The sequence below is a fragment of the Trachypithecus francoisi genome, unplaced genomic scaffold (genome assembly GCF_009764315.1).
Source record: "Trachypithecus francoisi isolate TF-2019V2 unplaced genomic scaffold, Tfra_2.0 Lachesis_group11, whole genome shotgun sequence".
NCBI lineage: Eukaryota > Metazoa > Chordata > Mammalia > Primates > Cercopithecidae > Trachypithecus > Trachypithecus francoisi.
Window position 1 is genome coordinate 83689693 of NW_022681456.1, and position 25491 is coordinate 83715183.

At 41.0% G+C, this 25491-nt stretch overlaps 1 protein-coding gene and 1 non-coding gene across 6 annotated transcripts in view; both read right to left on the bottom strand.

Moving 5' to 3' along the window:
• DIP2B (disco interacting protein 2 homolog B) overlaps window positions 1–25491 on the bottom strand; it is a 269875-nt gene that overhangs the window by 98646 nt on the left and 145738 nt on the right. For all 5 annotated transcript variants that reach the window (XM_033222100.1, XM_033222099.1, XM_033222097.1 and 2 more), the window contains exon 3: window positions 23113–23241. In XM_033222100.1, coding sequence (XP_033077991.1) covers window positions 23113–23241 — 129 coding nt within the window. The remainder of the gene's footprint in view (window positions 1–23112; window positions 23242–25491) is intronic.
• LOC117091155 lies at window positions 56–162 on the bottom strand. Its single transcript, XR_004440276.1, has one exon. It is a non-coding gene; the product is annotated as a U6 spliceosomal RNA (small nuclear RNA).

Here is a 25491-nt window from a genome sequence, read left to right on the forward strand (position 1 = left end):
ATAGGATTACAGGTGTGAGCCACTATGCCCACCATTTTTTAAAAAATATTTTTTATTTTTAATGGAACATTTCATAAGTCTGTGTGTCATCCTTGCTCAGGGGTCATGTTAATCTTCCCTGTATCATTCCAATTCTAGTATATGTGCTGCTGAAGTGTGCACGGAATCAACTACTATATTACAGTACGATAATTTTATAGCTCCACCATTTCTTCTATATTTATTAGTTGGTATGTATTATAAGAAAAAGCTTTCCAGGCCAGCACGGTGACTCATGCCTGTAATCCCAGCACTTTGGGAGGCTGAGGAGGGTAGATCACCTGAGGACAGGAGTTCAAAACCAGCCTGGCCAACATGGCAAAACCCCGTCTCCACTGAAAATACAAAAATTAGCTGAGCATGGTGGCACATGCCTGTAGTCCCAGCTACTTGGGAGGCTGAGGCACAAGAATTGCTTCAACCTGGGAAGCAGAGGTTACAGTGAGCCAAGATTGTACCACTGCACTCCAGCCTGGGTGAAAGAGTGAGACTCCACCTCAAAAAAAAAAAAAAGAAAGAAAGAAAAGAAAGAAAAAAAGCTTTCCTTTCTCCCCTAGTTATTTATATCAAAATGAGCCCACTGATTCTCATTTTATTCCATGACTATTCTGTTACTATCATTATTTTGATGCTCATATTTTTGCAGATTTGGCCAACAGGAGTCCCTTCATGCTGGTTCTTATGTCCTTTGGACACAGTTCCATCATTTTGAGCAGTTGTTTTATGACATAAGATACTTCATGTTCATGAGGTACTTTTCCTGCTCCAGACCTAGAATTATACCTTTCTTCAAGGAAACGTGGCTCCTTTTAGTGAAGAATGAATGGTATTTAAAAACCAAGATCTTAGAAGCAGGGGTACTCAGTGCTATTGGGGAATCTTCTGTTTTTTTTTTTTTGAGACGGAGTCTGGCTCTGTCGCCCAGGCTGGAGTGCAGTGACCGGATCTCAGCTCACTGCAAGCTCCGCTTCCCGGGTTTATGCCATCCTCTTGCCTCAGCCTCCCGAGTAGCTGGGACTACAGGCGCCCGCCACCTCGCCAGGCTAGTTTTTTTGTATTTTTTTAGTAGAGACGGGGTTTCACTGTGTTAGCCAGGATGGTCTCGATCTCCTGACCTCGTGATCCGCCCATCTCGGCCTCCCAAAGTGCTGGGATTACAGGCTTGAGCCACCGCGCCGGGCCTGGGGAATCTTTTCTAAGCCCTTTTGGTGGATCAAGAAATTCATACACATGCCGGGCACAGTGGCTCAAGCCTGTAATCTCAGCACTTTGGGAGGCCGAGACGGGCAGATCACGAGGTCAGGAGATCGAGACCATCCTGGCCAACACGGTGAAACCCCCGTCTCTACTAAAAAAAACACAAAAAAAACCAGCCGGGCGAGGTGGCGGCGCCTGTAGTCCCAGCTACTCAGGAGGCTGAGGCAGGAGCATGGCGTAAACCCGGAGAGACGGAGCTTGTCGTGAGCTGAGATCCGGCCACTGCACTCCAGCCTGGGCGACAGAGCGAGACTCCGTCTCAAAAAAAAAAAAAAAAAAAAAAAAAAAAAGAAATTCATACACATAAAACTACATCTGTTACTAACTATATTTAAAATGATGAGTTCATATTAATATCTCCATTTCCAATTCAACATCATTCGAATTTTCCCTCTTTCCACTTATAATTCCCTTCTCTAATAGGATGAAACCTGGTTCACAATATTATCAATATATTTTACTCATTTCTCAATCCTACCATACACAGGAAGTACATTTTAAAAACTGTTTATTTTTTATTTTTGAGACAGGGTCTCACTCTGTCACCCAGGCTGGAGTGCAGCGGCATGATCTCAACTCACTGCAACCTCCACATCCCGGGCTCAAGCAATCCTCTCACCTCCAACTCGTGTGAGTAGCTGGGACCACAGGTGCACACCCAGCTAATTTTTTGTATTTTTGGTAGAGATGGAGTTTTACTATGCTGCCCAGGTTGCTCTCAAATTCCTGGGCTCAAGCAATCCACCCGCCTGAGTCTCCCAAAGTGCTGGGATTACGGGCGTGAGCCATTGCACCCAGCCAAAAGTTGCTATCTTATGTCCATATGAAAAATAAATCTTCTAACTAGTGTTCAGTATTTATTTGTAGTCCTTTTGGTCTTCAGACTGAGGACATATAGTTAAAGTATCATGGTCAAAAACTATTTGAGTTAGTTCTCATCCTTTTCTGCTTTGATATGGTTACACAGTTCACATAATTAGGTTCATTTTTTTGTTTATATTCTATAAGTCTTTCCCAATCTTGCTGATTAAAATTTAACATGTTATAAAAGTCAAAACTATACCAAAAAGTTAGCTTAAAGAAGTATTACTACTCGAACAATCACTTCTGCCCCAATCCCACCCACCTTTGCTATAGGTAGTAGATACATACATATTTACTATTTTTTACAAAAATAAGCAGACATGTATATCTTTTCATTTTCCTGTCTTTCATACACAAAAGTAAGCATATTGTATTTTTTTGCACTTTGCTTTTCCACTTAACAACATACTCTGGAAATCATTCTCTATCAGCTATCAGCTTTCTTCATTCTTTTTTACAGCTGTATAGCACTCTACTGTACACAGTTTATTCAACTATTATCCTATGTCTGGGCATGTAGATGTTTCTAATATTTTGCAGTTAAAATAATGCAATAAATAGCCTTCTGCAAATATATTTTTACACTAATCAGGGCTTACCTTCAGAGTAAATTCTGACAAGAGAGAATTCTAAATAAAAAAGCAAATACGTGTTAAATTTTGTCGCAGCTTGAAAAATTCCTCTCCCAAAACAGTTTTTACCACACTGCATTACTACTAGCAATGTACAGGTATACCTACTTCCTCACTGCCTAACCTTCGGAGTGTGTTGTCTAGCTTTTTGATTGCTGCCAACTTGACAGCTAAGAATTCATATCCTAATATAGTTTTAATTTATGCTTCCTTGATCATTAATGAGATTAAACATTTTTATAGAGGACTTAAGGGCCATTTTACGTTGTCTGTTTTTAAGTGAAGTAAATGTTCATGTCACTTGGCCATTTTTTCTATCAGCCTTCTCTGTTTATTTTTCCTTATATTATATTTTCGGGCCACGTGTGATGACTCACACCTGTAATCCAAGCATTTGGGGAGGCCAAAATGGGAGGAATGCATGAGCCCAAGAGTACGAGACCAGCCTGGGCAAGATAATAAAACACTACCTCTACAAAAAAATAAAAAATTAGCCATGTGGTGGCATGTGCCTATAGGCCCGGCTACTCAGGAGGCTGAGGCAGGAGGACCACTTGAGCACAGGAGGTCAAGGCTGCCTGAGCCATGATTGCAGTACCTGCACTCCAGCCTGGGCAACAGCGTGACAGGAAAGGGGAGGGAAGGGGAGGGGAGGGGAGGGGAGGGGAGGAAGGGAGGGAGGGAAGGAAAGAAAAAAGAAAAGAAAAGAAAAGAGAGAAAATATTTTCTTCCAGTATGGCATCTGTTTTTTTGACATTGTTTATGGCTTTTTTCAAACCATGCAAAAGATGGATTTTTAAAAATTATTATAGAATTAAGTTCTCAAATCAACAACCAAACTACACCATAAGGAACGAAAAAAAGAACAAACGAAATCCAAAATTAGCAGAAGGTGCTGGGCGTGGTGGCTCACGCCTGTAATCCCAGCACTTTGGGAGGCCAAGGCAGGTGGATCATCTGAGGCCAGGAGTTCCAGACCAGCCTGGTCAACAACAGGATAAAACCCCTCTCCACTAAAAATATAAAAATTAGCCAGGTGTGGTGGTGCACACCTGTAATCCCAGCTACTCAGGAGGCTGAAGCAGGAGAATTGCTTGAACCCAGGAGGCGCAGGTTGTAGTGAGCTGATATCGTGCCACTGCACTCCAGCCTGGGCAACAGAGTAAGGCTTCGTCTCAAAAAAAAAATAAAAAAAAAAAGCAAAAGAAAAGAAATAATAAAGATTAGAGTAGAATTAAATGAAATAGAGAACAGAGAAATGGGGGCAAAATCAACAAATGAGTTGCTTTTTTGAAAAGATCAACAAAATTGACAAATCCTTAGCTTTCTTGAGAAAAAAAAGAAAGAAGATTCAAATAACTAAAATAAGAAATAAGAGACATTACAACTGGATGCCTCAGAAATAAAAGGAATTATAACAGACTATGGGCTGGGTACAGAGGCTCACGCCTGTAATCTCAGCACTTTGGGAGGCCAAGGTGGGCAGATCACTTGAGCCCAGGAGGTCAAGACCAGCCTGGGCAACATGGCAACACCTCGTCTCTACAAAAAACACAAAAATTAGCTGGTCATGGGCGTGTCTGTTCGTGTAGTACCAGCTACCCAGGGCTGGGGGTCGGGGGGTTGAGGTGGGAGAATTGAAGCTGTAGTGAGCCACAATCGTGCCACTGTACTCTAGCCTAGGTGACAGAGACCTTTCTCAAAAAAAAAAAAAAAAAAAAAAAAAAAAAAAGAAAAAGAAAGACTAGTAGGAATCATACCTGCCAACAAACTGGATAATCTACAAAAAATTGGATAAATTCCTAGAAACATAAACCTACCAAGACTGAATCATGAAAAAATAGAAAATCTCAACAGATCTGTAACTAGTAAGGAGATTGAATCAGTAACTGAAAACTCTCCAACAAAGAAAAGCCCAGGACCTGACAGCCTCACTGGAGAATTCTATCAAACATTTAAATAAGAATTAATGTAAATCTTTCTCAAACTCTTTCAGAAAAATTGAAGAGGAGGATCACTTGAGCCCGGGAGGTCGAGGTTGCAGTGAGCTATGATCACACTGCTGCACTCCAGCCTGGGCAACAGAGGGAGACCCTGTTTCTTTAAAACAAACAAACAAACAAACAAATAAACAAAAAAAGTTGTGTTTCTATACACTAACAATGAATTACCTGAAAAGAAAATTAAGAAGATAATGCCATTTATAACAACATCAAAAAGAACAAAATACTTAGGAATAGACTTAACAGAGGAGGTGAAAAACTTGTACATTAAAAACTGTAAAACGAGGGGCGGAGCAAGATGGCCGAATAGGAACAGCTCCAGTCTCCAACTCCCAGCGCGAGCGACACAGAAGACCGGCGATTTCTGCATTTTCAACTGAGGTACTGGGGTCATCTCTCTAGGGAGTGCCGGACAATCGGTGCTGGTCAGCTGCTGCAGCCTGACCAGCGTGAGCTGAAGCAGGGCGAGGCATCGCCTCACCTGGAAGCGCAAGGGGGAAGGAAATCCATTTTCCTAGCCAGGGGAACTGAGACACACAACACCTGGAAAATCGGGTAACTCCCACCCCAATACTGCGCTTTAAGGAAACAGGCACACCAGGAGAATATATCCCACACCTGGCCTGGAGGGTCCCACGCCCACGGAGCCTCCTTCACTGCTAACACAGCAGTCTGTGGCGATCTATCCGCAAGGCAGCAGCGAGGCTGGGGGAGGGGCGCCCGCCATTGCTGAGGCTTAAGTAGGTAAACAAAGCCGCTGGGAAGCTCGAACTGGGTGGAGCTCACAGCAGCTCAAGGAAGCCTGCCTGTCTCTGTAGACTCCACCTCTGGGGACAGCCCACAGCTGAGGTCCAATAGGGGAAGCAGCGGGGGTGGTGCAGACGCGAACGACTCTGTCTGACAGCTTTGGGGAGAGCCCTGGATCTCCCAACGCGGAGGTTGAGATCTGAGAACGGACAGACTGCCTGCTCAGGTGGGTCCCTGACCCCTGAGTAGCCTAGCTGGGAGACATCCCCCACTAGGGGCAGTCTGACACCCCACACCTCACAGGGTGGAGTCATCCCTGAGAGGAAACTTCCAAAGGAAGAATCAGACAGGTACACTCGCTGTTCAGCAATATTCTATCTTCGGCAACCTCTGCTGCTGATACCCAGGCAAACAGGGTCTGGAGTGGACCTCAAGCAATCTCCAACAGACCAACAGACAGTCCTTCTGACTGTCAGACGAAAAACTATCAAACAGGAAGGACACCTATACCAAAACCCCATCAGTACGTCACCGTCATCAAAGACCAGAGACAGATAAAACCACAAAGATGGGGAAGAAGCAGGGCAGAAAAGCTGGAAATTCAAAAAATAAGAGCGCATCTCCCCCTGCAAAGGAGCGCAGCCCATCGCCAGCAACGGATCGCAACGGATCAAAGCTGGTCAGAGAATGACTTTGACGAGATGAGAGAAGAAAGCTTCAGTCCATCAAACTTCTCAGAGCTAAAGGAGGAATTACGTACCCAGCGCAAAGAAACTAAAAATCTTGAAAAAAGAGTGGAAGAATTGACAGCTAGACTAATTAAGGCAGAGAAGATCATAAACGAAATGACAGAGATGAAAACCATGGCACGAGAAATACGTGACAAATGCACAAGCTTCAGTAACCGACTCGATCAACTGGAAGAAAGAGTATCAGCGATTGAGGATCAAATGAATGAAATGAAGCGAGAAGAGAAACCAAAAGAAAAAAGAAGAAAAAGATATGAACAAAGCCTGCAAGAAGTATGGGATTATGTAAAAAGACCAAATCTACGTCTGATTGGGGTGCCTGAAAGTGAGGGGGAAAATGGAACCAAGTTGGAAAACACTCTTCAGGATATCATCCAGGAGAACTTCCCCAACCTAGTAGGGCAGGCCAACATTCAAATTCAGGAAATACAGAGAACGCCACAAAGATACTCCTCCAGAAGAGCAACTCCAAGACACATAATTGCCAGATTCACCAAAGTTGAAATGAAGGAAAAAATCTTAAGGGCAGCCAGAGAGAAAGGTCGGGTTACCCACAAAGGGAAGCCCATCAGACTAACAGCAGATCTCTCGGCAGAAACTCTACAAGCCAGAAGAGAGTGGGGGCCAATATTCAACGTTCTTAAAGAAAAGAATTTTCAACCCAGAATTTCATATCCAGCCAAACTAAGTTTCATCAGTGAAGGAGAAATAAAATCCTTTACAGATAAGCAAATGCTTAAGAGATTTTGTCACCACCAGGCCTGCCTTACAAGAGACCCTGAAGGAAGCCCTAAACATGGAAAGGGACAACCGGTACCAGCCATTGCAAAAACATGCCAAAATGTAAAGACCATCAAGGCTAGGAAGAAACTGCATCAACTAATGAGCAAAATAACCAGTAAATATCATAATGACAGGATCAAGTTCACACATAACAATATTAACCTTAAATGTAAATGGACTAAATGCTCCAATTAAAAGACACAGACTGGCAAACTGGATAAAGAGTCAAGACCCATCAGTCTGCTGTATTCAGGAGACCATCTCACATGCAGAGACATACATAGGCACAAAATAAAGGGATGGAGGAAGATCTACCAAGCAAATGGAGAACAAAAAAAAGCAGGGGTTGCAATCCTAGTCTCTGATAAAACAGACTTTAAACCATCAAAGATCAAAAGAGACAAAGAAGGCCATTACATAATGGTAAAGGATCAATTCAACAGGAAGAGCTAACTATCCTAAATATCTATGCACCCAATACAGGAGCACCCAGATTCATAAAGCAAGTCCTTAGAGACCTACAAAGAGACTTAGACTCCCATACAATAATAATGGGAGACTTCAACACTCCACTGTCAACATTAGACAGATCAACGAGACAGAAAGTTAACAAGGATATCCAGGAATTGAACTCATCTCTGCACCAAGCGGACCTAATAGACATCTATAGAACTCTCCACCCCAAAGTGACAGAATATACGTTCTTCTCAGCACCACATCGCACTTATTCCAAAATTGACCACATAATTGGAAGTAAAGCACTCCTCAGCAAATGTACAAGAACGGAAATTATAACAAACTGTCTCTCAGACCACAGTGCAATCAAACTGGAACTCAGGACTAAGAAACTCAATCAAAACCGCTCAACTACATGGAAACTGAACAACCTGCTCCTGAATGACTACTGGGTACATAACGAAATGAAAGCAGAAATAAAGATGTTCTTTGAAACCAATGAGAACAAAGATACAACATACCAGAATCTCTGGGACACATTTAAAGCAGTGTGTAGAGGGAAATTTATAGCACTAAATGCCCACAAGAGAAAGCAGGAAAGATCTAAAATTGACACTCTAACATCACAATTAAAAGAACTAGAGAGGCAAGAGCAAACACATTCAAAAGCTAGCAGAAGGCAAGAAATAACTAAGATCAGAGCAGAACTGAAGGAGATAGAGACACAAAAAACCCTCCAAAAAAATCAATGAATCCAGGAGTTGGTTTTTTGAAAAGATCAACAAAATTGACAGACCACTAGCAAGACTACTAAAGAAGAAAAGAGAGAGGAATCAAATAGACACAATAAAAAATGATAAAGGGGATATCACCACCGACCCCACAGAAATACAAACAACCATCAGAGAATACTATAAATGCCTCTACGCAAATCAACTAGAAAATCTAGAAGAAATGGATAATTTCCTGGACACTTACACTCTCCCAAGACTGAACCAGGAAGAAGTTGAATCCCTGAATAGACCAATAGCAGGCTCTGAAATTGAGGCAACAATTAATAGCCTACCCACCAAAAAAAGTCCAGGACCAGATGGATTCACAGCTGAATTCTACCAGAGGTACAAGGAGGAGCTGGTACCATTCCTTCTGAAACTATTCCAATCAATAGAAAAAGAGGGAATCCTCCCTAACTCATTTTATGAGGCCAACATCATCCTGATACCAAAGCCTGGCAGACACACAACAAACAAAGAGAATTTTAGACCAATATCCCTGATGAACATCGATGCAAAAATTCTCAATAAAATACTGGCAAACCGGATTCAGCAGCACATCAAAAAGCTTATCCACCATGATCAAGTGGGCTTCATCCCTGGGATGCAAGGCTGGTTCAACATTCGCAAATCAATAAACGTAATCCAGCATATAAACAGAACCAAAGACGTGAACCACATGATTATCTCAATAGATGCAGAAAAGGCTTTTGACAAAATTCAACAGCCCTTTATGCTAAAAACGCTCAATAAATTCAGTATTGATGGAACGTACCTCAAAATAATAAGCGCTATTTACGACAAACCCACAGCTAATATCATACTGAATGGGCAAAAACTGGAAAAATTCCCTTTGAAAACTGGCACAAGACAGGGATGCCCTCTCTCACCACTCCTATTCAACATAGTGTTGGAAGTTCTGGCTAGGGCAATCAGGCAAGAGAAAGAAATCAAGGGTATCCAGTTAGGAAAAGAAGAAGTCAAATTGTCCCTGTTTGCAGATGACATGATTGTATATTTAGAAAACCCCATCGTCTCAGCCCAAAATCTCCTTAAGCTGATAAGCAACTTCAGCAAAGTCTCAGGATACAAAATTAATGTGCAAAAATCACAAGCATTCTTATACACCAGTAACAGACAAGCAGAGAGCCAAATCAGGAATCAACTTCCATTCACAATTGCTTCAAAGAGAATAAAATACCTAGGAATCCAACTTACAAGGGATGTAAAGGACCTCTTCAAAGAGAACTACAAACCACTGCTCAGTGAAATCAAAGAGGACACAAACAAATGGAAGAACATACCATGCTCATGGATAGGAAGAATCAATATCGTGAAAATGGCCATACTGCCCAAGGTTATTTATAGATTCAATGCCATCCCCATCAAGCTACCAATGACTTTCTTCACAGAATTGGAAAAAACTGCTTTACAGTTCATATGGAACCAAAAAAGAGCCCGCATTGCCAAGACAATCCTAGGTCAAAAGGACAAAGCTGGAGGCGTCATGCTACCTGACTTCAAACTATACTACAAGGCTACAGTAACCAAAACAGCATGGTACTGGTACCACAACAGAGAAATAGACCAATGGAACAGAACAGAGTCCTCAGAAATAATACCACACATCTACAGCCATCTGATCTTTGACAAACCTGAGAGAAACAAGAAATGGGGAAAGGATTCCCTATTTAATAAATGGTGCTGGGAAAATTGGCTAGCCATAAGTAGAAAGCTGAAACTGGATCCTTTCCTTACCCCTTATACGAAAATTAATTCAAGATGGATTAGAGACTTAAATGTTAGACCTAATACCATAAAAACCCTAGAAGAAAATCTAGGTAGTACCATTCAGGACATAGGCATGGGCAAGGACTTCATGTCTAAAACACCAAAAGCAACGGCAGCAAAAGCCAAAATTGACAAATGGGATCTAATTAAACTAAAGAGCTTTTGCACAGCAAAAGAAACTACCATCCGAGTGAACAGGCAACCTACAGAATGGGAGAAAATTTTTGCAACCTACTCATCTGACAAAGGGCTAATATCCAGAATCTACAAAGAACTCAAACAAATATACAAGAAAAAAACAAACAACCCCATCAAAAAGTGGGGAAAGGATATGAACAGACATTTCTCAAAAGAAGACATCCATACAGCCAACAGACACATGAAAAAATGCTCATCATCACTCGCCATCAGAGAAATGCAAATCAAAACCACAATGAGATACCATCTCACACCAGTTAGAATGGCAATCATTAAGAAGTCAGGAAACAACAGATGTTGGAGAGGATGTGGAGAAATAGGAACACTTTTACACTGTTGGTGGGATTGTAAACTAGTTCAACCATTATGGAAAACAGTATGGCGATTCCTCAAGATCTAGAACTAGATGTACCATATGACCCAGCCATCCCACTACTGGGTATATACCCAAAGGATTATAAATTACTCTACTACAAAGACACATGCACACGTATGTTTATTGCGGCACTATTCACAATAGCAAAGACCTGGAATCAACCCAAATGTCCATCTGTGACAGACTGGATTAAGAAAATGTGGCACATATACACCATGGAATACTATGCAGCCATAAAAAAGGATGAGTTTGCGTCCTTTGTAGGGACATGGATGCAGCTGGAAACCATCATTCTTAGCAAACTATCACAAGAAGAGAAACCAAACACCGCATGTTCTCACTTATAGGTGGGAACTGAACAATGAGATCACTTGGACTCGGGAAGGGGAACATCACACACTGGGGCCTATCAGGGGGAGGGGGGAGGAGGGAGGGATTGCATTGGGGAGTTATACATGATATAAACGTTATGCACATGTACCCTAGAACTTAAAGTATAATAAAAAAAATAAATAAATAAAATCAAAAAAAAAAAAGAAAAAAAAACTGTAAAACATCTCTGAAAGAAATTAAAGAAGACATAGGAAAGAGATCCTGTGTTCATGGACTGGAAGACTTTATATTGTTAAAATGTTGTTACTATTCAAAGCATTTTAAAGATTCAATGGAATCCCTATCAAAATCCCAATGGCATTTTTTTCCAGAGATAGAAAAAACAATTCTAAACTTTTTACACGGAATCTCAAAAGATTCCAAATAGCCAAAATAATCTTTAAAAAGAAGCACAAAGCTGAAGTCTTTATATTTCTTTTTTTTGAAATGGAGTCTCGGTCTCTCGCCCAGGCTAGAGTGCAATGGCGCGGTCTCGGCTCACTGCAACCTCTGCCTCCTGGTTCAAGTGATCCTCCTGCCTCAGCCTCCCAAGTAGCTAGGACTATGGGCATGTGCCACCACGCCTGGCTAATTTTTTGTATTTTTAGTAGAGAGAGGGTTTCACCATATTGGTCAGGCTGATCTTGAAGTCCTGACCTCAAGTGATCCACCTGTCTTGGCCTCCCAAAGTGCTGTGATTACAGGCGTGAGCCACCACGCCCGGCCTATATTTCCTTATTTCGAAACTATTACAGGATGGGCATGGTGGCTCACACAAGTAATCCCAACACTTTGGGAGGCTGAGTGGGGAGGATTGCTTGAGCCCAGGAGTTCAAGACCAGCCTGGGAAACACAGTGAGATTCTGTCCCTATTTAAAAAAAATATAATTACAAAGCTCCAGTATTCAAAATAGTTTGGTACTGGCATAAAGACCGACATAAAGACCAATAGAACAATAGAGAGCCCAGGAATACATCCTCACATAGAAGGTCAAATGATTTTCAACAAAGGTGCCAAAACTACACAATGGGAAAATGATAGTCTCTTCAACAAATGTGTTAGGAAAACTGAATAACCACATGCAAAAGAATGAAAAATGGGCCCTTATTTAACATGATATACAAAAACTGACTCAAAATAGATTAAAGACCTAACCAGTAAGGCCATAAACTAAAACTCCTAGAAGAAAATAGAGGGGAAAAGCTTCATGACATTGGATTTGACAACAATTTATTGAATGTGACACCAAAAACACAGGCAATAAGAGCAAAAATAGGCAAATAAGACTACATTAAACTTAAAAACTTCTGCACATCAGAGAAACAATAAACAGAATAAAAAGATAACCTGCAAAATGGGAGAAAGTATTTACAAACCATATATTGGGTAGGGTGTTAATATCTAAAATAAAGACCTCCTATAACATAGTAACAAAAAAAATTAACTCAATTTTTTAAATGGGCAAAGGACTTGAATAGACATTTCTCCAGAGAAGATAAACAACCAACAATCATATGAAAAGATGCTCAACATCACTTTCTTCAAGGAAATGAAAATCAAAACCACAATGAGGTACTACTTCACAGCCACTAGAATGGCCATACCTTACTTACATCCATTAGAATTTTTTATATATCAAAAAATCAGAAAATACGTGTTGAAGAGGTTTGGAGAAATTGGAATGCTTGTGCACCACTGGTGGGACTGTAAAACAATATAGCTTCTATGGAAAATAGTATGGAGTTTCCTCAAAGATTAAAAAAATAGATTTACCATACGATCGAGCAATTCCACTTCTGGATATATCTCCAAATGAACCGAATACAGGATCTCAAAGAAATATTTGTAGTCATATTCACTGCAGCATTATTCACAATAACTAAGATGTGGAAGCAACCAAATCCCCACTGTGGTGGAAGAGATAAGTAAAACATAGTATATACATACAAAGAAATATTATTCAGCCTTAAAAAAATAAGGAAATCCCATCATCTGCCACAACATGGATGAACCCTGAGGACACTGTGTACAGTAAAATAAGCCAATCACAAAAAGACAAATACTGCATGATTTCAGTTATATGACGTACTCAAATTCACAGAAGCAGGAAGTAGAATGGCGGTTGCTGGAGGCTGAGAGGAGGGGAAAATGAATTGTTGTTCAACAGGTATGGAATTTCAGTCACACAAGATGAAGAAGTTCTAGAGATCTGCTGTACAGTAACATGCATACAGTTACCAATACTGTAATGTATACTTAAAAACTGTCAAAAAGATACATTTATGTGTTTTTTAACCACAAAAAAAATATTTTATGTAGTTTTTAAAATTATATCTGCATTCTGAGCCTTTCCATAAGGCTTTCTATAGGCTGGATTATAGCAAAGTTTTGTGATGTTTTCATTTGGTACTTTATTTTTTGAGACAGAGTTTCACTCTTGTTGCCCAGGCTGAAGTGCAGTGGCATTATCTCTGCTCACTGCAACCTCCGCCTCCCGGGTTCAAGAGATTCCCCTGCCTCAGCCTCCCGAGTAGCTGGGATTACAGGCACCCACCACCACCCCTGGCTAATTTTTTGTATTTTTAGTAGAGATGGGGTTTCATAATGTTGGTCAGGCTGGTCTCAAACTCCTGACTTCTGATGATCCACCCACCTTCGCTTTCCAAAGCGCTGGGATTACAGGTGTGAGCCACGGTGCCTGGGGCTCGTTTGGCACTTAATATAGCTTCTTTTTTACATATAGATCTCTGATTTTTGAAGCTTATACTCTTTTTGAGACAAAGTCTCTTTTGCCCAGGCCGGATAGCAGTGGGACAATCTCGGCTCACAGCAGCCTCTGCCTCCTGGGTTCAAGTGATTCTCATGTCTCAGCATCCTGAGTAGCTGGGACTACAGGCACTCACCACCATACCCAGCTAAGTTTTTTGTATTTTTAGTAGAGATGGGGTTTCACCATGTTGGCCAGCCTGGCCTCGAACTCCTGACCTCGCGTGATTTGCCCACTTCAGTCTCCCAACGTGCTGGGATTACAGGTGTGAGCCACCACATCTGACCTGAAGTTTATGCTTATACATGGTGTGAGATATGGATCTAATTAATCTTTTTCCAGCTGTCCTAGTGTCATTTATTTAGAAGTACATTTTTGTCCTAGTGATTTGTAACGTAATCTTTATTGTATACTAAATTCCCAGATATATACCTGTCTACCTCTGAACTTGTTATTCCAGTGGTCTGCCTGCTAATCTGTGTGCCATACTAAACTGTTTTAATTACAGTCTCTATAGGATGTTTTAATATCTGGTACGTGTAGTCACTCCTTGTAGCTTTTCTTTCTCAGTGTTCTCTTAGCTATTCTTATATGTTTATTTTCCCAAATGAACTTCAAAAATGAGTCTTCTAACTTTATAAATAAATTTGATACTGCTTTTACTGGCATTAGATTAGATTTGTAAAGTAATTTAGACAGACTTGGCATCTTCGTGGTGTTACACTGCCCTAAGAACAATGGATGTCTTTCCGTTTACTAGGTCTACTTTTTTGTCTTTCAGGGTTTTAAAGTTTTTTTCATAAAGGTTTTAGACATTTCTTAAGTTTATCCCTAAATATATTTTACCTTTAGTGCTTTTGTAAATGAAGTTTGCTGTACTATTGTATCTTTTAACTGCTTATTATTTGCATATGTGAAGGTTGTTGACTTCTGTACTAATGTTGTATCTTGCTGACCAAATTGGTTTAATTCTGTCATTGATTCTCTTGAGTTTTCTAGATAAATATCTTATAAACTGTAAATACAGTTTTACTTCTTTTCTAAGTCTTACACTTCTCATTGATTTTTCTCGTCCATCTGCATTGGCAAATACCTATGGTACAATTAAAATGTTAGTATCTTTAGGATTAAAAAAAAAAAAAAAAAGCCCTTGCAAGTAAGGTGGGGTGGCAGGGGGAAGAACAACCCAACATAAAAAAAAAATAGAGGCTGGGCGCGGTGGCTCACGCCTGTAATCCCAGCACTTTGGGAGGCAGAGACAGGCGGATCACGAGGTCAGGAGATCGAGACCATCCTGGCTAACACAGTGAAACCCCATCTCTACTAAAAAATACAAAAAATTAGCTGGGCATGGTGGCAGGTGCCTGTAGTCCCAGCTACTCAGGAGGCTGAGGCAGGAGAATGGCGTGAACCCAGGAGGTGGAGCTTGCAGTGAGTCAAGATAGGGCCACTGCACTCCAGCCTGGGCAACAGAGCGAGACTCCATCTCGAAAAAAATAAATAAATAAAATAAAATAAAATAAAAATAGGCTTAGGCAATGGACAGGTAGTTTACAGAAGAAGCACAAATGGCCAGTAAACATATCTCCAAATGTCCAATCTCATTCGTAACAAAAGAAATAATAATACCTTTACCACCAAGATAAGAGAGTAGCCACTTCCTCCCACGTCTATGGATAACACTGAAACATTTCTTTTCTCATCTTTCCCAAAAAGATAAGTGGAATATGTTATTTTTTAGTCTCAAAGTAACTGCTCCTATTCTTTTTATTTTTTAAGAGGAGTGTCGAAATGTTGCCCAGGCTGGAGTGCAGTGGCATCATGTCGGCTCACTGCAAGCTCTGCCTCCTGGGTTCAGTTCAAGCAATTCTGCCTCAGTCTCTCGCGTAGCTGGGACTACAGGCGCACGCCACCACGCCTGGCTAATTTTTGTATTTTTAGTAGAAACGGGTTTTGGTCAGGCTGGTCTCCAACTCCTGACCTCAAGTGATCCACCTGCCTCGGCCTCCCAAAATGCTGGGATTACAGGCGTGAGCCACCGTGCCCGGCCAGCTGCTCCTATTCTTGGCTTATTTTTACAAAGTGGTTAGCATATGATCCATGAGTGGCACAGCTGGGCTTTAAGGACCAGGGCGAGAACTGAGACCAAGTGCCCTTACCTGTTAGGATTCTTCCATAGACAGACAGATAGGGATAGAGGGAAAGGCAGATGTGTAGGTGGGTTGAGTCATAAAGCAGAGAGGTATAGTTCAAGGAATTCCTTGCAAGCCAACAAGCAGTCATGCCATTTTTCCTTAATTTCTAAGGTACTGATCTCTTGCAGAAGCAGCAATGACTAATTTCTTAAATAGGATATCACAACACTAATTAGGGCACTACTCAGTGCAGGGTGGAGAGGAAGAGGAGGGGATATTTTAACTTTCCATTTCACATTCCCCTGCTTTGATAAATTATGTTTCTTCTGCCTGGAATATCCAAATAACTATCCATCCTTCAAAATGGCTCAGACATCACCACCTCCATTCTGAAGCCCATTCTTGACACCGCATGCCTTCCCATCTCCCTCTTCTGTGTCACCTCTGTACCTTGTATTGAGGTGGGGGAAGAAAAAAAATACCCTCCACCTTAGGCAATATGGTGAAACCCTGCCTCCACAAAAAATACAAAAATTATCCAGGCATGGCAGGGTTTGTCTGTAGTCCCAGCTACTAGAGCTAAGGAGGGACGATAGTTTGAGCCCAGGAGGCGGAGGTTGGAGTGAGCTGACTGTGTCACTCCACTGCAACCTAGACAACAGAGCCGGACCCTGTCCCCCACCCCACCCCCCCAAAAAAGAGATGGACAAGAAAAACAGAAGAAAAACTCCGTGTTTTCATCTAGGTTTCTCTAGCAATCTAACATTTTTCTCAAATTATAGGAAGTCTACAATAAATGCTTGCTGAACTGAATTCAACTTACCTTCTACAACATGAGGAATGTATCAGAAATAAAATGATCTTGGTGTGCCAGTGCTAGTCATCACCAGATCAGAGATTAGATTTGGACAGAGACAGAAAAGTTCACAATTAGGGTGGCAAAGCGAGTTAGTACTGCATTTAGCTCCCAGCATTAAATCAGAAGAATCCATACTTAGAGTAAAAGTCATTAAGAACAATAACTAGGCCCGGCATGGTGGTTCACACCTGTAATCTCAGCACACTGAGAGGCCAGGGTGGGTGGATCACTTGAGGCCAGGAGTTTGAGACCAGCCTGGCCAACATAGGGAAACCTCATCTTTATTAAAAATACAAAAATTAGCTGGGTGTGGTGGCATGTGCCTGTAATCCTAGCTACTCGGGAGACTGAGGCATAAGAATTACTTTAACCCAGGAGGCGGAGGTTGCAATGAGCCAAGATAGCACCACTGCATTCCAGCCTGGGCAACAGAGTGAGACTTTTGTCTTAAAAGTAATACTAATAATAGATAGGGCGCAGTGGCTCACGCCTGTAATTCCAGCACTTTGGGAGGCCAAGGCAGGTGGATCACGAGGTCAGGAGTTTGAGACCAGCCTGGCCAATATGGTGAAACCCCGTCTCTACTAAAAATACAAAAATTAGTTGGGTGTGGTGGCACGCACCTGTAGTCCCAGCTACTTGGGAGGCTGAGGCAGAAGAATCACTTGAATCCAGGAGGCAGAGGTTGCAGTGAGCTGAGATCGTGCCACTGCACTCCAGCCTGGGCAACAGAGCGAGACTCTATCTCAAAATAAATAAATAAAATAAATAAATAAAATAATTAAGATCTTAAAATCTATCTTTAAAATTTACAATATACATACATTTTATGTTATTTTACCATAATAAAAGATTGAAAAAAATACACATTGCAAAAATATCTAAACATATATAATGCTAAAGTAAAAATTCTCCCTAGACCCACCACTTCCCAAAAATAATCCTGCCTCAATAGTTTGGTATATATTTTTCCAGGTCTCCATGTCTATAAACATAGTAGCATATGTTATATTATTATAACATAATAATGTTATAAATATTACAAGTATAAACATATTATTTATAAAAATCAGATTATATGCTACATACTGTCTTGCCTTTACTATTTAAAAAGTGTATTTTGGGCTAGGCAAGATGGTTCACCACTGTAATCCCAGCACCTGGGGGAGGCCAAGGCAGGAGGATTGCTTAAAATCAGGAGTTCGAGACCAGCGTGGGCAACAAAGTGAGATCCCATCTCAACAAAAAATAAAGTAAGTTGGCCAGGCACAGTGGCTCATGCCTGTAATCCCAGCACTTTGGGAGGCCGAGGCGGGCGGATTATGAGGTCAGGAGATCGAGACCACCCTGGCTAACATGGTGAAACCCCGCCTCTACTAAAAACACAAAAAATTAGCCAGGCGTGGTGGTGGGTGCCTGGAGTCCCAGCTACTCGGGAGGCTGAGGCAGGAGAATGGCGTGAACCCAAGAGGCAGAGCCTGCAGCGAGCCAAAATCGTGCCACTGCACTCCAGCCTAGGCGACAGAGCAAAACTCTATCTCAAAAAAATTAAAATAAAATAAGTTAACCTGGCACAGTAGCGTGTGCCTGTAGTTCCAGCTACTTGAGAGGCTGAGGCAGGAAGACTACCCAGGAGTTAGACACTGCACTGAGCCATGATTGTGCCATTGTATTCCAGCCTGAGTGACAGAGTGAGACCCTGTCTCCAAAAAAAAAAAAAAAAAAAGATGTTGTACATCCTTCCATATTTGCACAAATACATCTACCTCAAGTTAACTTTCATAAAATTTTATTGTGTGAACATTCTATGACTTATTTAACCATTGGACTATACATAACACCACAACAAACAGCTTTGTATATGTATGTAATATCTTTATGCACACGAGTTGTTTATATAAAATGAATTCTTAGAAGCAAAATTTCTGGATAAAGAGCATGACTATTTAAAATTTTAAAGATACTGCCAAACTGTTGGGCTATTACTTTTAAGACATTACCAACTTATTTTTAGCTCTGAAATGAAATAATTTTATACTGCATTTATACTGATTATACAATTGTAGCGTCCTTGGAATTTACTTAGTTGAATCACGATTGCATATTTAATTGAATCTATGATGTCATCTTGTATAAAACATTCTGATTTTAGGTATGTTAAAAGTGAGAAAAATGTCCTCCTTATATTAGAAGGAAAAATGATTCCTAGCTGTCTTAGAAAATGATTAATCACTTCTACTGAGAAAGTAACAGACAACAGCAAATCAAATTTTTAAATTTACTAATTAAAAAGAGTACATTTCCAAAGTATTTTTATATGTGATATGAAACATGTAATGGCAAACTGGACAAAGCTAGGGAATTATTCACATTAAGAAAGCTTTAGAAGGCCTGTAACATCTGGATAATTAGTAATTACAGAGCATGTTTTTCCCTGTCACAGGCATTCACAGCAACAGATCACAAAACAAATCAAGCCACCCAACTATTTTCTAACATGATAAACCCTGACCCATACACCAGTGTCAAAAAGAGATGGTCAGTTATTTATTAGCAAAGACTCCTATTGATAACAACAGGCAGCTCTCTTAACTGAATTTGACTCATTCAGCACCACACAATTCATCTTGATCTTTGATAAAGAAGTCACTTCCAGAGTTCAGTCCCCAGACACAAGTGACTTTGGACATTTCTCCCAGAAGCATGTGGAAGCTGGGTATCATTTTCCAGTACTCATGTTTGAGCTGAATAAGGTAATACAAATACTCCCCTAACGTCCTGTTTTATTTTTGTTGTTTTGTTTGAAGTACCTAACTTCTCAAGAGATTAACATCAAGAGAGTCAGAATGACTTAAAATAATATCACTTTCCATCTCAGGCATTAATTTGTGTTTTCTACATTTGAGACCATACTACGCGTATGGAGGTGCATCATGCCTGGATGTGCAGGAAAAAGAAATATACTAATAAGGTAGTATACTTGAAATGTAAGCTCTCTCTTGGCTAAAGCATAAAGAATGGAATCAGGTCAGATAATCTAAACTCTGAATAAAGGTAAGTTCTTTATACTGTGTCTGAAATGTGAACACTAAGTCTATTTAGATTTAATTATGATTGGTTGAAATGTTATAGGTGTTAATAAGCCTCCATCAAATAAGAAAGGGTTTTATAATTACACTTACCAGCATTAATATAAAATCCTTCTTATGTAGCCATCACTTTATTCCGAATTGTTGCAATTTTTATTAAACATACCCTACATTCTTCAGCTATTTTTGCACATGACATGTAAATGTAACCTTTTCTATGACTGGAGTAGCAAACAGATATAAGTTCAGCTCCCATCAATCTCCACTACTTATCTGCCCCACCTCTGCAGCTGCTGCTGGTCTCTTCTCAAATGATCCTCCTGCCTCGGCCTCCCTGAGTGCTGGGATTACAGGTACGAGCCACCTCTGCTGATTTCTTCTTATTAGGAGAAGCCTGAATTCTCAGAGACTCAATTTCTTTCACATCCTGAGCTTTCTTTCGCTATTTAGTTGAGCAATTTCTAATACACTGAAAAATTTGATTTTCACCCATAGTCTATGCTTGCATCCTCTTTTCACATTCCCCTCCTGATAGGATTGCAGGACCCTCATAGCTTTCAATATCTTCAAGGTTTTTAAATCACTTTTTCTCCCCTACTTCACCTCATTCTGGCCTACTTCTTGCTACTATCCTTTAAACACACACACACACACACACACACGCGCGCGCACACACACAGAAAAACTCCCAGTAAGATGAGCATACAACTGTTAAAAACTCTCCAGTACACCAGCACCTAGCCAACAATCTCCACAGTCAGCTGACTAGTATCTGATCCACAGCATACGCTTTCTAATACTTGGGATAATCAAAAAGCAATGGTGCAAAAGAGCAGGGACTACAGATTACAGCTGGGTTTTAACAGGTGAAGCTCAAAATTTTATAGTACTAAATAAGCTCACAAAAAACTTTTTCACATTTGATTGGCTTGGATATAGAATGTTGAAAATCACCCTTCTGGATCCTTAATAATCCTTTATTACATGCTGTAAAAACAAAGAAAAAGGAAGGTAAAACACAAACACACTCCCAGAAGGCCAGGGATGAAAGCTGTGAAGGCTAAAAACCCTTCTGGACAGGTTGGAGCATGCTGCTGCTGAACCTGGGCTCCAGCCTCAAAAGGCAACACTAGGTGGCTGGAAAATCAGGCTTAGGTGATTGGCAACAAAGGGCAGCACCTGAATGCTTTGCTACTTCCGGCCCTCCCTTTCTCTAATCCATTCCTTAACTAGTAACTACTACGTGTTTTTCTCTTTTTTTTTTTTTTTTTTTTTAAGATAGAGTCTCACTCTGTCGCCCAGACTGGAGTGCAGTGGCGCGATCTCGGCTCACTGCAAGCTCCACCTCCCGGGTTCATGCCATTCTCCTGCCTCAGCCTCCCGAGCAGATGAGAGTACGGGCGCCCGTCACCATGCCTGGCTAATTTTTTTGTATTTTTAGTAGAGATGGGGTTTCACTGTGTTAGCCAGCATGGTCTCGAACTCCTGACCTCAAGTGATCCACCCACCTTGGCCTCCCAAAGTGCTAAGATTACAGGCGTGAGCCACCGCACCTGGCCTACTAGTAAATACTTCTATTCTCTTCTTTCTGCAAAATATCTGTTTAGCTCTTATACATGGAAGGCGCTGTGCCAAGGCACTCCAGTCTATAGCTGGAGTGAACTACTGAAAGAAATACAAATCTGATGATGTTACTGCTCTGCTGAAAATCCTTCAGTGACATTCAAGATCCCACAAGATCTGGTCTCTGGTAATCCTTCTAGCCTCATCTCCCACCTCTTTCTGGCCCTTGCATTCCAAGTTCTGAACATTATTTCCCTGGCTAACTCTTGTTTGTCTGCCATGGCTCAGCTTAGATGTCTTGTTCTCTGAGCAAGCCTCTCTTGATCACTCAAGACCAGTTTAGGTATAAAATTACCACCTCTATTTTTTTTCCCCTGACTGGACACTTCTCATCCTTTTCTCCTTCTGTGTGTGAAAATATCTATCTAGTAAAACCAGCTCACAAAATAGCTGATGCAGCTCTTCAACTGTGCATCCTTTCCTCATTTTCTTTAAAGCAGTTTTTGAGAGGATGTGATACAGACTGTGTTTTTCAGTTCAAGAAAACGTTAAGGCAACCTTGGTCAGTACAAAGAAGACAAAAATCTGAAGAAAATAAATAATATCTCCATTAGTCTTTTTGCTTAATTCTGCCACTTCTTAAAACAAGAAATGTGCCGCAGAGACTACTCTTGGTGCAGTGGACAGGAAGTGGGCATCGGAAGGGCCTGCTGCACCACACATGCTCTAGGGATCTACCAGTCGCTCCTCTGCTTATCAAAGCTGCACACCTGGTACTGGCCGCCAGGTTGTCCTGAGTACAGTGCAAGCAGGAGTATGTTCCTGCTGCCAGACAGGCACACCTTGCTCCTTCCCTTCCTGTAGGTACTTTTTGGGTTAGAAGAAATAACTAATTTGAAATTTCATTGAGAGTTTTCTTTCAGCTCCATCAATTAAGAGAGACCAGTTACGCAATAGCTCTAGCTCTGGCAAACACGGAAGGGCCTGCCTCTTCCAATAGAATCCACTGAGCTCTCCCAGTACCACCCATGAGACCCAACCCTCCACTTTCTTATTTATTTATTTATTCACATGGCCTTTGTGCTTGTATGCTTGTCTGGTCTCTTCTTAAACTGTTAAATTCCTTGAGGGCAGAAACAGTCTTTATTTTTTTTTGAGACGGAGTCTCACTCTGTCGCCCAGGCTGGAGTACAGTGGTGGGATCTCAGCTCACTGCAAGCTCCACCTCCCGGGTTCAAGTGATTCTCCTGCCTCAGCCTCCTGAGTAGCTGGGATTACAGGCGCCCACCACCATGCCCCACTAATTTTTGTATTTTTAGTACAGACGAGGTTTCACCATGTTGGCCAGGCTGGTCTCAAACTCCTGACCTCAAGTGATCTGCCCACCTCAGTCTCCCAAAGTGCTGGGGTTACAAGCGTGAGCCATGTCGCCTAGCTGGAAACAGTCTTAGGTACTGTTCCTTTCCAGCAAATTACTGAGTACCTACTATACCTGACACATAGTCGGGTACAAAATAAATGACTGGTGAATGAGTTAATATAGACTTGTTGTTGCCTCATGGGGGGGAAAAAAACAAGTATTGGAAGCTCTCAGGATACACAGTTCATACTATTGTTAGGAAAACGATTCAGCTGGTCATTCTGCAGCTTCTCCTCACCTGATCGATATCGTTCATCCCTGGCTCCCCCAGATCGAGTTCGGTGGTACTTAGAGGGAGCAGAAGTTTGAGCTGCAGATGGAGCAGGTGTCTGGTTTCTAAGTTCTTTCTGTACTGCTGAATCAGTTTCTAAAAAAGGAAGTTTAAAAGATGGTTATCCAGTAACAGTAATAGCTAACATTTTCTAAAGCCCTTTAAGCATTCCCACAACACTCTGAGCTAGGTACTATTACCCCATTCACAGCAAAGGGCTAGAGAGTTTTAATATAAATATATAAATATGATGCAAAGACATCCAAACTAAAAAATATCATCGTAGAGCCTTAAATGTCAACAGGCTGATAAGAGAGGAATAGCCAGAAGACAAATGTAAATTAAAAAGCCATTCTAGAGACTCCAAAGAGAGGCAGTAGTGATGGGGAGCTGACTGCATATGACCCCCAATCCTAAACAGTGAGACAACGAATAGCTTGGGGAGCCTTAGCTACCATACCATCAGTCACTCCAGATAAACATAATTTAAGCAAAAACAGGGTGATTATGCAAGCACAGCTTCAAGTCTATTAGCCCTTCTTCCAACTGAACTCATCACTGACCCTGCCCTGTCCCCATACTCTGCCCTCCCAAAATATACTGTCTTATCAAGAATATAGGATGGGGTAAATAAACAGAAAAACACTAAGTTCTGATGTTTTCCTGCCTTTTTATCTCAAATGATTAATTCCAAATTTGTTTCTTAAAAAAATTACAATAAGAAAATTTAACATGAGATGTACGTTTCTAACAAAATTTTGAGTGTAAAATACAGTAGTATTAATATCTTATTAGTATTAATAAGGCACGATGTTATAAAGCAGAACTTACTAATCTTGGATAACTGAAACTTTATACCTGCAGAACAGCAATGTCTCATTTCCCGCTCCCTATATCCCCCGGCAACCACCAGTCTACTCTCTGCTTTTATGAGCTTGACTCTCTTAGATATCCCATATAAGTGGAATCATGCAGTATTTGTTCTTCTGTTACTGCTTTATTTCCCTCAGCATAATGTCCTCCAGGTTCACCCATGTTGTCACATATTGCAGGATTTCCTTCTTTAAAGCTTATTTTAAGTTTCTGAAATAGCACCTAGTTATGCCCAGCAAGGCAGCTTCCACACAGCAAATTAAGTGCCCAATATATTAAGATGTCGTCTACACAGCAAATGTACTGCTCCAGACCCCAGCTCAGAATCAACCTATAAAGCCAAAAAATTAAGGGGGGGAAAAGAAAGAGACTCAAAGCAGTGGTCTGGGGAGTACAAGCAACAGTGCTAAACACCCCAGTAAACACTGATGGCATCAAAGTATTACAGGAACTGAGATTCATAATGACAATGTTTTATCATTTAAAAAGAAAAAAAAAAGCAGGTAGCATGCTGGAAAGGTCATGTGTTGGGGCTCTAGTCAATAGTCCTGGCTGAGCCCAGCCCTCCACCTGCCCTGTCAAGGCAGCAAACATTTGAATGAGCCATCTTAGACTGTCCAGAGCAGCCCATCTACTACGTGAGGGGGAAGACAACCACTGAATGACCCCAGCTGGCAACCATATAGAGCAAAATAATCACTGAAATTAGCCCTGCCCAAATTCCTGGCCCACAAAACCATTATTTCTTTAAATGGCTCATAAACACACACACACACACACACACACACACACACACACACACGGAGTATATTTTAGGGTCTTCTCCACTAATGTGCTTTTATGGATCTGGAAATGCTGTTTTTGATGGTTCCTCTTAACTGAGCTTTTCATTAGAAAATATATTAACCGAGCAGAAAATGTTTCAGAAACAGATTTTACAATGTCTGGGATTATAATTGAAGTTTTTATCAACCTAAATTCTCTTCAGAATCTATTTCACAGAATAGCTATACTAAATTCTTAACATTTTCCATACCTTGTTACATTTTCTAGTTTTACCAATCAAAAGTAAGAAAGACTCTGTCTCAAAAAAAAAAAATTGTGGAGATTTATTCCCACCTTGGCTCACTTGCAAGGGCAATGATTTATCAAGAATGGAGGCAGAAAATGAGCAGCCTGGGCAACATAGCAAGACCCTGTCTCTTAAAAAAATAATTAGCTGGGCATGGTAGCGCACATCTGTGGTCCCAGCTTCCTGGGAGGCTAAGACAGGAGGATCACTTGAATCTGGGAGGTCGAGGTTGCAGTGAGCCATGATCACACCATTGCCCTCCAGCTTGGGGAACAGAGCAAGACCCTGCCTCAAGAAAAAAAGAAAATGCTGAAAGCAAATGCAGTAAAATATTAACAGAAATTATCCTGGGTGATGAGAGTTTGGATAATTTACATATTTTTCCACAGGTTTTACAAGTT